Genomic DNA, 16,181 nt, shown 5'->3' with positions numbered 1-16,181 from the left:
GAGTTTCCAGTGTATGTGTGATTAAAAACAGAGCTGGAAATGTTGTGACCCAGCAAAATAATAGGTACTTTTTGGCTGCCGTTAACCCACATACCCCTCACTGATATGGGTCTCAAGAGCTCTCCTTTGTCTCATATTATAACTCTCCCCACCACAGACTCCTACTCCTCTCACATTTTCAGGGTGACCAACTGTCACAGGCTTTACAGGCCTACTTGCATTTCAAATAGTTACCCAAACTTGTTTATTGCTAGAAAGGTCTTTTCCCCATATCTTCGATTTCTGATCTTTGAATATTCGTGCCTTCCCACTCACCATAACAAGATGTCCTTTATTTTACTCCTTTAGAGTCTGACATCCTACACACTTACCAACCCTATTATTCTCAGCACCCTCTCTCCTCCCATCTTGCTCACCACGTCACTTATGTTTTATAACATGGTTACCATTGTGTAATAGAGAAAATTCAATCACTGTTTTCAAAAGTGAATTTGATTATGGTCAGAGAAAAAAATCTTGTGGCTATAGGATGAAGGTGGGATAGAGGTGGTGGCACTAGGTGGATTGTTCTTGTAATGATATAAAACAAGAGTTGTCATGATAATGACTTGAGTATTACATATCCAATAAGGAATAGTAAGGCACTTCATGGTTGTTGTCAGATCTGGGGCTGAAAGGTACTTTTTCATTCCAGAGTGGAGAGTTATGAAATAAGTAAACAATCCAAAGCTAAATATTCACAACAGGCAGTGGTGTTTCATGAGTTGGTAGGAGCATTGCCCAGGTTTTTGTGCAGTCCTATAACCTTTTGTGTGTTGCCTCCAGGCAACTGTCTGAGATGACTGGCACACTTGCAGTCTCTCTCTGGTTTGGGTGGCCTTAGAGAGGAGAATCCAACAGGCTAGTAGGGACAGGGATTTTTGTCTTCAGGGAAGCTTTTGAGGATGTCCTCGAGGGTTTCCTACTATCCCACCTGATTGTGCCTTACCCACTCCTTCCTCCAGCACGGGGGGGGTGGAAAGCACAGACGACACAAACGGGAACAAAGAGAGAGCTCCCATTAAAAGTTGGCGAATTGAAGATTTGGTTTAGAAGAGAGTTCATGAGACTCAAAACATTAACTTGTTTTCTCTCCACAGAGGCTGCCAGCACTGCTGAGTTTCTCCTGCAATTTCTATTCTGCTTTGTTTCAATCTCTAGCATCCACAATCCTTTATTTCACAGTAAAGATTGGTAAATATTTGTTCCAAGTTAAACACTTGATTCCAAGCCTGTTTTCTTCCTCAGCTCCTGGCGAAAGAGGTATGTAATCTTCCTATGTAAAAGAGCAGAATGGGATAGCAATACCTTGTCTTAAACACATCCCCTGGCTACCAACGCTGACTCAGGAGCGTGGTTCTGCTTTTGGTTCCGTTTCCGGTTCCGGCTGGAGGGAGGGGGCGGGGCTGGCGCCTGCCGCATGTTTTCCTCCCACCAGCTCAGTCCGCCAGGTAGCTGGCGGGAGGGAGTGGAATGTGGGACCTTACACTCTCACAGAAAAACACAGCAGAGGACACTTACCTGACTCGGGGACAGAGATAGAGCGAGATCGCCGTCCAGCTGGATGAAGGTCACCATGCAATCGACGAGTTTACACTGACAGAGGAAGAGAAGTCACCGACCAGCACCTCTCCGTCTCTGTCTCACATACGCACACGGTTCCCAACGGCATTGGGGATGAAGAAGTTTTTCGACGCCCGGAGGGAAGGTGCGGCCGCAGCTGGCGGAGCGGCCGGACAGTCAGGCAGCGCCGGCGGGTGGTCCTCGTTCCAGGGTAAAGTGTACGCGGTGGGCCGCTACCAGGTGACGGTGGAAGAGCTGATCGCGGAAGGTATGGGGGTGGGGGCGTGTGTGTGTCTTAAGGGGGGGCTTGGGCGGGGCGAAGTGGGTGGTGGTGGGAAGGGGCATGAGGATCTGCCCCGATCCGAGAGGCACGAGCCTCCGCCCCGCGCGCGAGGAGGGCTTTAAACCACAGAGCTCGCGTTCTGGAACGGAGATCCGTTACGCTGTCACCTGTCCGGGGGGAGAGGGAGAGGGAGAGGGGGAGGGGAGCGAAGAAAGGTCAATGAATGGTCAACCCCACAGCCTCAACTCAATGACACAAGTCTGTCATTGACATATCCTGAATAAACATTCGGGAAGAGATGGTTCCAGTTTTGGACTTGTTTTTTCAACGCGATGTCCTTTCACATAAAGTAAGTTCCCTATTTTTAACACGTTTTCAAAAAAAAAAACAGTTTTTCTTCTCACCCCACCAAAATCCACCGCTGGATAATCTGGGTCACTTTCCTAGAAGGGTCAAGTGGACCGACCTGATGGATGTGTTTTCAAATTAGGATTGGTAGGCTCGAGGTGGAGATAGAGGATGTTTCTTTTCACTTGTCCTGGGGGCCATGCGTTATTCAGAATCAAGTGTCTTACATGTAAAAGAATTCAGAGACTTGTTTACCCAGTTTTAGCTTGTGAAACTTGCTTACTGTCTACTGTGGTTGAAGCTAAGTTGGAGAAGTAATTGAGTCAGAAAGGAATGAAAGGAAGTGTTGATGGGGGGGGGGGGGAGGTTGCTGGGAGAGAGAGAGGAAGAGGCTGTTAACATTGATAAACATAATCTGTTTCAGAAACAATGCCCGTTTCTGTTCTGAAAATTGTGTATTGCTATTTAAAATATGGTTGTTCAGCTTTTTAAAAAATAATTCGCCTTTCCAAAGTCAAATGCCTTTTAAGACTGCGTGAAGTAAATGGGCAACTTCTCAGTTTTTTAAAAGAACAGATGTTTGTAATCACTTATTTCTCCAAGGTTAGGTTTGGTGATAGTCAAAAAGCTCCACTGTTCTGTTGAAACCCTAAACCCAGGATACGTAAAGATTGCATGAAGTAAAGTGAGTGTTGGAGGTGTGAAATTGAGATTGAAGCTGGAAAGTTGCTTGATTAGTATTTGGCCAAAGTTTGATTTTCAACTTTAACCCTCTATTACCATTGGTTTCCAAATATTTGGCACTATTTCTTTGATTTGTCTGGTCGTGGCTGATTACCTTTTTTTATGTTGCTAAAAGGATAAGAACAAGGAATCGGAGTAGGCAGTGCAACTCTTCAAATCTGCTCTGCCATTTTTGGCTGATCTTCTGTCGATCTCAACTCCACTTTCCTGCCCATTCACTCCCCATAACCCTTCAACTCTACTAACTAAATTAAGTCAAGTTGCCCTGGCATCCACCATACTCTAATTCATGACCCTTTGAGAGAACTAATTTCTCCTCAATTGTATTTTAAATCTGTTACCCATTATCCTAAAATGATTGCACATTTGAGATTGCCCCACGAGGAAACATCCTTTCTACGTCTATTTAGTCAAAAGTCTTTAGCATTGTGTATACCTCTATTAGATCTCTGTCTTGACTCCAGAGAGTAAGACAATCTATCAGCTCTGTAATCAGTCTAGAGAATCTTCTTGAACTGCCTCCAATGCATCTACACCTCCTCAAGGAAATCAAAACTGTGTACATTATTCCAGGTGTAGAATCGTAGAATCCCTACAATGCAGAAAAAGGCCATTCAGCTCATTGAGCCTGCACTTACCCGCAGAAGAGTATTCCATGTAGACCCATCTAGCCCCGCCTTTTCCCATAACCCCACTTTTACATGGCTAATCCACCTAGCATGTGCATCCCTGGACACTACAGGGACATTTTTCCATGTTTAATCCACCTAACCTGCACATCTTTGGATTGTCAGAAGAAACTGGAGCACCTGGCAGAATCCCACACAGACATAGGGAGAACATGTAAACTCTATGCAGACAGTAACCCAAAGCTGGATTCAAACCTGGGTTCCTGATGCTGAGGCAGCTGTGCTGACCACTGTCCCAATGTATGGTTTCACTAATAGCTGATACAGTTGCATCAACACTTCCTTACTTTTATTCTCTCTTCCTTTAGCAATAAATGCCAAAATTGCATTTGCTTCTCTTATTACCTGCTGTACCTACATACCAGCTTTCTGTCATTCATCCATGAGGACACCCAGAACCCTCTGTACTGAAGCACTCTGAAGTTCTTCATTTTGATAAGTTGCTTTTCAGTTCTTCCAACCAAATAGATAACATCATATTTATCTACATTAAACTCTATCTGCCAAGCTTAGGCCCATTCACCTAACCTATCTATATCCATTTGCAATTTTTTAATTTCTTCGGTGCAACTTGCTTTTCCAACTGTTTTAGTGTCATCTGCAAATTTGGGCTATAGTACCCTCCATCCCTGCATCAAAGTAGATTGTAAGCAGTTGGGGCACAAGGAGTGAATCCTGTGATACCGCATTAGTTACTACGTGACGACCAGAAAAAGACTAATTTATGCTGACTCTCTGCTTTCTGTAGGTTAGCTAATCCTCCATCCTCTAAATTATCAAAAAGATATACAATTTCACAAATGTGAAATAACATAGATTTGACAAATAGAGTTAAGGAGAATCCAAAGGTGTTCTATGGATACTTTTTGTCCTTAATGTAACTAGTGAGAGATCAGCATGGCAGCCTAAGTGTGGAACTGCACGAGCTGGGGGAGATACTAAATGAGTATTTTGCATCAGTGTTTACTGTGGTGAAGGACATGGAAGATAGAGAACTTGGGTAATTAAATAGCGACATTTTGAAAAATATCCATGTTACAGAGGAGGAGGTGCTGGACATCTTAAAATGCATGAAGTTGGATAAATTGCTGGGATCTCTGTGGGTAGCCAGGGCAGTGATTGCTGGGTCTCTCATTTGTATCAGTGATAGTTGTGGGTGAGTTGCTGGAAGACTGAATGTTGCTAATGTTGTGCCACTATTTAAGAAAGGTGGTAAGGAAAAGCCAGGGAACTTATAGACTGATGAGCCTGACATCAGTGATGGGCATGTTGTTGGAGGGGATCCTGAGGGACAGGTTTTACATCTATTTGGAAAAGCAAGGACTGATTAGGGATCGTCAACATGGCTTTGTGTGTGGGAAATCATGTCTCACTAACTTGATTGAGTTTTGTGAAGAAGTAACAAAGAAGATTGATGAAGGTAGAGCAGTGGACGTGATCTACAGAGGAACCTCAATTATCCGGCATTTGATTAGCTGAATTTCAGATTATCCGAACAAGGTCGCAAGGACCCGATGCTTGGCTGACTGTTATCCGGCATTCGATTAACTGAATGAAATACTCTCTGCCCGTGTCCGTTGGATAATCGATGTTCCTCTGTATATGGACTTCAGTAAGGTGTTCATCATGGTAGACTGTTTAGCAAGGTTAGATTACATGGAATTTAGATATTTTAATTACAGCTAGATTGGGAGAGGCAAACAAGCACCTGTCATAAAGATAGTGAAGTTCTAGAGTGTGTCTGGAGTAGTTTCCTACAGCCATGTGTCCTGGATGTAACAAGGGGACAAGCAATATTGGATTTGGTAATGAGTTACAAGTTGGATTTAATTCACAACTTATTTGTACATGAACATTTTAATTGTTGAACTTGATCAACATAAGATGATCAAGTTCAGTATAGCATTTGAAAGTGAAAAACATGAATTAGTATTAGAGTTCTAGATTTGGATAAGGCTGACGTTTAGCGTATTGAGACAGAGCCTGTCCATAGTAAACTGGGAAAGTCTAGTAATGGGCAGAGCAACTGAAGAACAGTGGTGGATATTTAAAGAAACATTTTACGCAATACAAAACCAGTTTATACGCCTGAGAGGGAAAAACTTCACAGTAACAAAAAAAGCCTTGACAATTACAGAGACAAGGACAGCATAAAACTAAAGGAAAAACCTTACAAAAGTGCCAAAAACAGAATAGATCCTGCTGAATGGGAAAGATACAAATACCAGCAAAGGGTGTTAAAGCAGGTTCTAAGAGCTACTAAAAGGGATTATGAAAGAAAGCCATGGTTATCAAAATCAATGAGAAATTTATAGTTACATAAAAGGAAAACAGATGGTCAGGAGCAGTGTTGGCCCACTGAAAGTGAGGATATTGTCAGTGACTGGGAAAATGGTAGACATTTGCCTCAGTATTTTTTTGGTAGAAAAGGAGGACTGCTTGTTGGACGTCCAGAGGAAATTAAGAGGATTGGAGGAAGGACCACATACGATGACCATAAATAAAACATTGGTAATGAGGAAATTACGGAATTAACGAGTGACAAATGCTTGTGAACTGCTAGTTTCCATTCGAGGCTGTTAAAGGAAGTAGGGAGCATATTGTAGACAACCTAACTGTAATCTTTGAAAGTTCCCTATTGTGTAGAGGAGTCGTTCCTCTGGATTGGAAAATTGTATGTCACTCTGTTTTAAGAAGGGCAAAAGAGGAAAACCAGGGGATTACAGATCATTTAGCTTAACATCTGTAGTGGGGTAATTGTTCAAGTGTATAATTAAGAATGGGGTAACTGAACACCTTGAAAATTTTCAGTTAATCAGGGAGAGCCTGCATGGATTCATGGACAGGTATGTTATGCTTGACAAACCTCATTGGGTGTTTTTTGAAGAGGTGACTAAGGTAGTGGACAGGGCTTTGTCTATGGGTGTTGTTTATCTGGACTTCTAGAAGGCACTTGATAAAGTCCCACGTAATTGAGGGCAAATTACTGATGTGGCTGGGAAATGAGTTGAGTGGCAGGTGACGGAAGGCAGGGATAATGGGTAGGTACTCAGATTGGCAGGATGTGACCTGTGGTGTCCCACAAGGATTGGTGTTTGGTCCTCAATTATTCACATTCATTATTAATGACTTGCATTATGCAATAGTCATATATCTAAATATGCTGATGACATAAATTTAAACAGCATTATAGATCGTGCAGATGATAGCCCAGTATGTTGCAAAATGATATAAAAATGGTAGAATGTAATTTCAAAGTGTCAATAAATGTGTTATGATTTAATTTTGATTTCCAAGAATCTAACAACAATAGTTCTCCTCTAATTGGAAATTAATTTAACCCTTTGGAGACTGAGAAGTTCAGGGTACAAAAGGTTAGCAGGACATGAAATATGCCATCTCTGGTGATGCCCATGTTAAGTCAAAGTGAATGTAATTCAAGATTTTGTTGAAATGTATAGAAAATATTAAACGTCAAGATCTTATGATCTATTCTATGATTCAAGAGTTGATGAGTCTTAAGAACTCTTGAACTGCGCACTTTAAGTAGGATATGGAGATCTAGATAGGGCACAAGACAGAATTGTACAAGAGACATGAATTAGGAGCAGGAGTGGACCCCTCAAGCCTGCTTTATCATTTCAGTGTGATCGTAGCTGATCTGATTACTTTACATTCCCAATTATTCCTGAATGCCTTTCATATTCTTAGAATTCCTTAGGAGGTAGCAGCCTTAGAGAAGACACTTAAATGAAGCACACCTTTATTTTGGAATGCAATTTACAGAGCAATTTGATAATGATTTAAGAATAGGAACAACTATTACTTGCACTACATCCTAATTTTTTATATATCCATTTGTATCAATTACATTTATTTACATCTAATTTAATCTTGTATGCCACTTGATCATTCAAATAATTCTGAAAATGTGGCTTCATACAGTGTATTGCACTGCCAGGTTTTGGGTAAGGGATAAGATTTTCAGTATACATAATGAAAATTCATATTCAGCTTCAGCCTGATTCTTGAATATCAGGTGATAAGGCCTTATTAGGGTAAATGGTGCAAAGTGTTCCCCCACCCCTGAGAAACAAACTGGCTGATGTGTCTCTAGTGAAAGAGATGCTTATTTCGAACTGTGGCATAGGTGATCATGAAATGTAATTACTTATATATCTTTTAGTTCATTTCAGAGAGTTATGGATGCACTGTTGATGCAAATATATGATGGTGAGATTGATAGATTTTTGGAATGAGGAAAAATGTTTTCACAAATTTTACTGAATTTATTTAGGTTATCATAACTGGTACAAAAGCAGTGATTTTTGATTTGTCAACTATAGGATTCCAATTTGAGATGCTGGGCACAGTTGCTTGATCAAATGAAAATTAAGTGTTGAAAAATACCTCCATTCTATAGCAGCCTGGCTGCACAAGGGATGTCAAGAATACCTAATGTGAATATTACAAAATTATTTTTCTATTTGTGATGCGTTTGTTCAGTTTATATTTCACGGTAATTGAATCTGTAGTCTCCAGAATTACACTCCATCAAAAAACCCTCATTTGACTTTGCTAGAATGTGCATTATTACATACCATTAACTGCCCAGACGAGGACTAAAGTGCTGTGCTAAAATCAATGGTAGTTAGTATTTTAGGATCTTGATTTCCTGTTACAGTATGTAGAAAAGCTATGGCAAACAGTATTTGTTTTGACATGCTTTGCATCATCAGCTTTTTTGCTTCAGAATTCCTTGTTCAGTCTCCTAGGATATGTTGATGCATTTCATACCCATTTAATCTTTTCTATTGGTGATGCCAATTTTCAGTTTGAATGCAAAAATTCTGGGAATTTGCTATCTGGCATTTGTGTGTTCTCTTTTTTTGTTGTTGCCTGTTTCTTACCTAACTTTTGAGTTGGGGACTGGAAAGTTCAGGAGGTAGTTTGAAAGTTGACCTTTTCCATTGTTTTTGGCTTGAATAAAAGTCTTAACACCCATGCTCCTGATTCTAACCTTTACCTTTGCTGTTCACTCTGGTTGAACCAGAACACACAATATTCAGCTATTCTTCAAATACCCCATGTATCCATTACTAAACAGGATATTTCTACAAATAGCTCATCCTCTGTTTCCACATCTACTCTATCCAAAACCCACATACACAATGGTTACCTCAGTGCTTAACAATTTGAATGCCTTCTATATTGATTACTGAGTTTCTGAATAAAAGATTGTGATTTTTCATAATTCTTGCAAGCATTTAGAGACTTGCGGCATACTGCTGGTCACAGGTCTCAATCGATAAAATAACTCTTCACCAGCACCTTCTGTCTCCTACTTTTACCCTAGGACTTTACCATTACATGTATAAGTCCTGCTAAGATTTGCTTTCCCAAAATGCAGCACCTCGCATTTATCTGAATTAAACTCCATCTGCCACTTCTCAACCCATTGGCCCATCTGGTCCAGATCCTGTTGTAATTTGAGGTAACCCTCTTTGCTGTCCACTACACCTCCAATTTTGGTGTCACCTGCAAACTTACTAATTGTACCTCCTTATGCTTGCATCCAAATCATTTATGTAAATGACAAAAAGTAGAGGGCCCAGCACAGATCCTTGCGGCACTCCACTGGTCACAGACCTCCAGTCTGAAAAACAACCCTCCACCACCACCCTCTGTCTTCTACTTTGAGCCAGTTCTGTATCCAAATGGCTAGTTCTCCCTGTATTCCATGAGATCTAACCTTGCTAATCAGTCTCCTGTGGGGAACCTTGTCGAACGCCTTACTGAAGTCCATATAGATCACATCTACTGCTCTGCCCTCATCAATCTTCTTTGTTACTTCTTCAAAAAAAAACTCAATCAAGTTTGTGAGACATGATTTCCTATGCACAAAGCCATGTTGACCATCCCGAATCAGTCCTTGCCTTTCCAAATACATGTACATCCTGTCCCTCAGGATTCCCTCCAACAACTTGCCCACCACCGAGGTCAGGCTCACCGGTCTATAGTTCCCTGGCTTGTCTTTACTGCCCTTCTTAAACAGTGGCACCACGTTTGCCAACCTCCAATCTTCCGGCACCTCACCTGTGACTATCAATGATACAAATATCTCAGCAAGAGGTTCAGCAATCACTTCTCTAGCTTCCCACAGAGTTCTCGGGTACACCTGATCAGGTCCTGGAGATTTATCCACCTTCAACCGTTTCTAGGCATCCAGCACTTCCTCCTCTGTAATCTAGGCATTTTGCGAGTTGTCACCATCTATTTCCCTACAGTCTATATCTTCCATATCCTTTTCCACAGTAAATACTGATGCAAAATATTCATTTAGTATCTCCCCCATTTTCTGTGGCTCCACACGAAGGCTGCCTTGCTGATCTTTGAGGGGCCCTATTCTCTCCCTAGTTACCCTTTTGTCCTTTAATATATTCATAAAACCCCTTTGGATTCTCCTTAATTGTATTTGCCAATGCTATCTCTCATGTCCCCGTTTTGCGCTCCTGGTTTCCCTTTTAAGTATACTCCTACTTTCTTTATACTCTTCTAAGGATTCACTCGATCTATCCTGTCTGTACCTGACATATGCTTCCTTCTTTTTCTTAACCAAACCCTCAATTTCTTTAGTCATCCAGCATTCCCTATATCTACCAGCCTTCCCTTTCACCCTGACAGGAATATACTTTCTCTGGATTCTTGTTATCTCATTTCTGAAGGCTTCCTATTTTCCAGCCGTCCCTTTACCTGCGAACATCTGCCTCCAATCAGCTTTCGAAAGTTCTTGCCTAATACCGTCAAAATTGGCCTTTCTCTAATTTAGAACTTCAACTTTTAGATCTGGTCTATCCTTTTCCATCACTATTTTAAAACAAATAGAATTATGGTTGCTGGCCCCAAAGTGCTCCCCCACTGACACCTCAGTCACCTGCCCTGCCTTATTTTCCAAGAGTAGGTCAAGTTTTGCACCTTCTCTCGTTGGCACATCCACATATTGAATCAGAAAATTGTCTTGTACTCACTTAAGAAATCAAATCCTGTACCTCAGAATCTCTGCCAACAACTTACCCACCACTAACATCAGGCACACCAGTCTATAGTTCCTTGGCTTTTCCTTATCACCTTCCTTAAATAATGTCACTACCAGCCTCCACATTCCTCTGTGCTAAGATACTAAATCATTGCTGACCTGCTTGGATTCTAATCTTCTAAATTCAAGTTCTTCCTTTGTTTTCAGAAACTTGTACCCTACAATGCAGTTGAATTCAGTGTATCAAAGAGCATACTGCTTGAATTTTGGAAGGCAAGCAAACAGTTTAATAAAGTAGTGACTTAAATATAAATGTAGTTTGATAGCTTGTCAATTTAACTGTTTTTCATTGTGCAATATAGATTTTCCAAAAGTAAATTTTCTTCCACTTATATTCTACATTTACCTTACTTTCAAGTGTGTTCTTTGTAATGAGATGTAAATTGAGAATTCTTTCACTTTGTTCTGAATTACAGTATTCTGAAACAACCAAGACTTAAAAATCTATTTTAAGGGGGAGTCCAGAACTAGAGGGCATAGGTTTAGGGTGAGAGGGGAAAGATAGAAAAGAGACCTAAGGGGCAACGTTTTCATGCAGCGGGTGGTACGTGTATGGAATGAGCTGCCAGAGGCATGGCGGAGGCTAGTAGAACTGCAACATTTTAAAAGGCATCTGGATGGATATATGAATAGGAAGAGTTTAGAGGGATATGGGCCGGGTGCTGGCAGGTGGGAGCAGATTGGGTTGGGATATCTGGTCAGCATGGACGAGTTGGACCGAAAGGTCTGGTTCTGTGTTGTGTATCTCTATGATTCTGTCTCAAAATGTAGACAGTCACTTGAAATATTGTTTTGCATGTATTTTAACTAATATGACCACATCTAAAATGGGCTCCTATCTGACTGCTTGTGGTTCTGACCATACACTTGATGCTATTGGGATTAAATATAATGAAAAAATTCATTTTTGAGAAGGGGAAGTAGAGAAAGTCAGATACAAATAAACTTCTCAACTCCATAATGGTTTCCGTTTTCACTTCTATGCAGATAACCTTGTTAATTTAGACGACCTCCTACTACCCTCAACCTGTCACAGATAATAAACTACTGCCTGTATTCACTGCATAAGAACTGCTTGTGAAGAAAATTTAATTCCTTGTTACAAAATCTATACCATTGAGTTAATGGGGAAATCATTTAAATGTTAATATTTCTTCGTCTACTGTGTGACAATGCACACTCATCCTTCTTAATATTTGCATGAGCTGACAGCTGTACATTGAATCACACCTTACAGTCAATGTCTCAGACCTTGCCATATTGATAAGACAGTAGTAAATTACGTGATGCATGTATACGCAGGTGGGAATGAGTTGTCCTGGGAGTCCCAAAATTGACTCTCGATCCCCATGAGGTCTTAATGCCATCAGTTCCAATATGGGCAAAGAAACTTCTTGCTCATTACCACCCACTACCCTCCCTCAGGTAATGAATCATTTCTCCTCCATGTAATACACCCTTTGAAGAAGTGCTAAGGTTGGAGGACTTGGAGTGGGAGGGGCTTCAATATCTATTACCAAGAGTGGCTTGGTTGCAGTACAACTGACTGGAACAAAATCATAAAGATTTAACAAAACAAAGCTGCGTATCCATAAAGTGCTAGAGACCATGCTGAGCCATGAGAGTACAAACTGCATTATATTCTGCTGCAGTTTGTACTCTCATGGCTCAGCATGTTTGTCTACTGTTTCCATCAAATCAAGAATCCAAGCGACATTTGACAGACCTAAAAGGGGCGGCACGGTGGCTCAGTGGTTAGTACTGCTGCCTCACAATACCAGGGTTCCAGGTTCAATTCTAGCCTTGGGTGACTGTCTGTGTGGAGATTGCGCGTTCTCCCCGTGTCCGCGTGGGCTTCCTCCGGGTGCTCTGGTTTCCTCCCACAGTCCAAAAATGTGCAGGTCAGGTGAATTGGCCGTGCTAAATTGCCCATAATGTTAACTGCATTAGTCAGAGGGAAATGGTTCTGAGTGGGTTACTCTTTGGAGGGTTGGTGTGGACTTGTTAGGCCGAAGGGCCTGTTTCCACACTGTAGGGAACCTAATCTAATCTAAAAATGAAGTTCTGAACAGGTGAATCCACAATACAGGACCACTTGCATAGCAAACGCATCATGCATTTGGCAGTTAGTTGATCCCATGACTAACTGATCAAATCAAAGCATTTCAGTCCTACTGCATCAATGAGTGTTAGTGCACAATAGGTGAAGGAGGCTTCGTAAATGTATTCATTCTCAATGATGTGGGAGCCAGTATATTAGTTCAAGCTAAGGCTGAAGAGCTAGGAGCAAGTGTAATCAATTCAGTCCCTCAAGCCTGCGCTGCCATTTAATATGATCCTGGCCTAATGTGTCGTGGGGTTGCCAGTTGTATTTTAAAAAAATAATGGGAATACTCTTTTTAATGTGGTTGTTGCCTATAGATATTGATTAGTTGATCTCTATTTCAGCTTAGAGTCATAGAGATGTACAGCACGGAAAGTGACCCTTTGGTCCAACTCGTCCATGCTGACCGGATAACCTAATCAAGTCCAATTTGCTAGCACTTTGCCCAAATCCCTCTCAACTCTTCCTATTCATATCCAGATGCCTTTTAAATGCTGCAATTGTACCAGCTTTCACCACTTCCTCTGGCAGTTTATTCCATACACGCACCACCCTCTGCATAAAAACAGTTGCCCCTTAGGTCCCTTTTATCTCTTTTCTCCTCTCACCCTAAACCTATGCTCACTAGGTTTGGACTCCCCCACTTGAGTATTTACCCTATCCATGCCCCTCATGATTTTATAGACCTGTATAAGGTCATCCCTCAGTCTCCAATGCTCCAGGGAAAATAGCCCCTGTCTATTCAGCCTCTCCCACTGGCTCAAATCGTCCAACCATGGCAACATCTTTTTAAATCTTTTCTGAGCCCTTTCAAGTTTCACAACATCCTTTCGATAGGAAGGAGACTAGAATTGCACACAATATTCCAAAAGTGGTCGAGCCAATGTCCTGTACAGCTGCAGCATGACCTCCCAACACCAAGACTCAATGCACTGACCATTAAAGGTTGTTACAGTAAAATTCATATCATTTAAAGAAAAATTGGACTGTTTAAAACTTTAAGGTGGAGTGAAGAAGGGAACAGAAATACTTGTAAGTAAAAGGAATATTTTAATTAGGTCTTTGCAATGGTATTATCCCTTATCAGCTAGAGAATGTGTTTTCAAAAGACTTTTTGTGACACATGCTCATTGTGTAATATGAGCCATTACCTGTCAATGAACTGCTTTGGAATTCAAAATGTAGTACTACTTCAAAATCCAGAACAGTTATCTGCTGAAACACAGCCACTGTAACTTGTTAGTCTGAAGGAACATCCTTTCTAGTTTATTCAAGGTTTGGGTGAAGATTTGTAGCTCGGGTGCTCGTTGTTGTGGTTCTGTTCGCCGAGCTGGAAATTTTTGTTGCAATCGTTTCGTCCCCTGTCTAGGTGACATCCTCAGTGCTTGGGAGCCTCCTGTGAAGCGCTTCTGTGGTGTTTCCTCCGGCATTTATAGTGGCCTGTCCCTGCCGCTTCCGGTTGTCAGTTTCAGCTGGCCGCTGGAGAGGCCGGTATATTGGGTCCAGGTAGATGTGTTTGTTGATGGAGTTTGTGAATGAGTGCCATGCTTCTAGGAATTCCCTGGCTGTTCTTTGTTTGGCTTGCCCTATAATGGTAGTGTTGTCCCAGTCGAATTCATGTTGCTTGTCGTCTGCGTGTGTGGCTACTAAGGATAGCTGGTCGTGGCGTTTCGTGGCTAGTTGATGTTCATGGATGCGGATCGTTAGCTGTCTTCCTGTTTGTCCTATATAGTGTTTTGTGCAGTCCTCGCATGGGATTTTGTACACTACATTAATTTTGCTCATGCTGGGTATCGGGTCCTTCGTTCTCGTGAGTTGTTGTCTGAGGGTGGCTGTTGGTTTGTGTGCTGTTATAAGTCCTAGTGGTCGCAGTAGTCTGGCTGTCAGTTCTGAAATGCTCCTGATGTATGGTAGTGTGGCTAGTCCTTTGGGTTGCGACATGTCCTCGTTCCGTTGTCTTTCTCTTAGGCATCTGTTGATGAAATTGCGAGGATATCCGTTTTTGGCGAATACCTTGTACAGGTGTTCCTCTTCCTCTTTTTGCAGTTCTGGTGTGCTGCAGTGTGTTGTGGCCCTTTTGAATAGTGTCTTGATGCAACTTCGTTTGTGTGTGTTGGGGTGGTTGCTTTCATAGTTCAGGACTTGGTCTGTGTGTGTGGCTTTCCTGTATACCTTTGTGGTGAATTCTCCATTCGGTGTTCTCTGTACCATCACGTCTAGGAATGGGAGTTGGTTATCCTTTTCTTCTCTCGTGAATCTCACGAGAACGAAGTACCTGATACCCAGCATGAGCAAAACTAATGTAGTGTACAAAATCCCATGCAAGGACTGCACAAAACACTATATAGGACAAACAGGAAGACAGCTAACGATCCGCATCTATGAACATCAACTAGCCACGAAACGCCACGACCAGCTATCCTTAGTAGCCACACACGCAGACGACAAGCAACATGAATTCGACTGGGACAACACTACCATTATAGGGCAAGCCAAACAAAGAACAGCCAGGGAATTCCTAGAAGCATGGCACTCATCCACAAACTCCATCAACAAACACATTGACCTGGACCCAATATACCGGCCACTACAGCGGCCAGCTGAAACTGACAACCGGAAGTGGCAGGGACAGGCCACTACAAATGCCGGAGGAAACACTACAGAAGCGCTTCACAGGAGGCTCCCACGCACTGAGGATGTCACCTAGACAGGGGACGAAACGTTTGCAACAAAAATTTCTAGTTTATTAATTACTGTAAACTTACTGATGCAACTTCAAACTGAAGTCCAAAAAAAGTCAAAAGACTTTGGAAAATGTAGAGTAGATTTCCTTTTTCAGTTGTTCATCTTGGATGCTTTGCTGCACTCAAGATCTGCAAAACTTTCATTAAATGGTGACATCTTTTCCTGCTTTTAACCTAAGCAGCTGATTGGCTGTTCATACTGCTGTTTTTCCCATGTGTACTAAAAACATATATCTATAAGTTGGAGAATTGAAGATTGTCTTCGCACTTGATTACAGTATGTATGAAAGTAGAATTACCATCATTTGTGGCTAGTTCACAAGCTGTATATTAAATGGCTTCAAAAGCAAATGAGATTAGAAAACATTGAATAATGACTAATAAAGGTTTTACAGGATTTATCCCATATGTCGGGATCACCTAACTTAGAACAAGCTTAGCTACTTAAAACTTTTTGTTTGATAGTCGTCTTGCCTCATAAAGACTAGGATAACAATTGTCATATTTGTATGTGTTGATTCATGTAAAGGAAGGTTTTATCTCTAATATGTAAATCCAGCATTTTATTAGT

General features: G+C 41.5%; 1 protein-coding gene across 5 annotated transcripts in view; it reads left to right on the top strand.

Annotated features, from left to right (window-relative positions):
• The first annotated feature begins 1,691 nt into the window (after positions 1–1,691).
• Positions 1,692–16,181, top strand: part of LOC122541795 (AP2-associated protein kinase 1-like) — a 122,217-nt gene continuing 107,727 nt past the window's right edge. For 4 of the 5 annotated variants that reach the window (XM_087982539.1, XM_087982542.1, XM_087982541.1 and 1 more), the window contains exon 1: positions 1,717–1,870. In XM_087982539.1, coding sequence (XP_087838665.1) covers positions 1,717–1,870 — 154 coding nt within the window. Of the gene's footprint in view, positions 1,871–16,181 lie in introns of all 5 variants that reach the window. The other variant, XM_087982543.1, reaches the window with a different exon arrangement.

Source organism: Chiloscyllium plagiosum, unplaced genomic scaffold, assembly GCF_037043375.1.
Source record: "Chiloscyllium plagiosum isolate Xiang-an unplaced genomic scaffold, Cpla_swu_hap1 HiC_scaffold_43, whole genome shotgun sequence".
Classification (NCBI taxonomy): domain Eukaryota; kingdom Metazoa; phylum Chordata; class Chondrichthyes; order Orectolobiformes; family Hemiscylliidae; genus Chiloscyllium; species Chiloscyllium plagiosum.
This window is presented reverse-complemented; position numbering and strand designations above follow the sequence as displayed.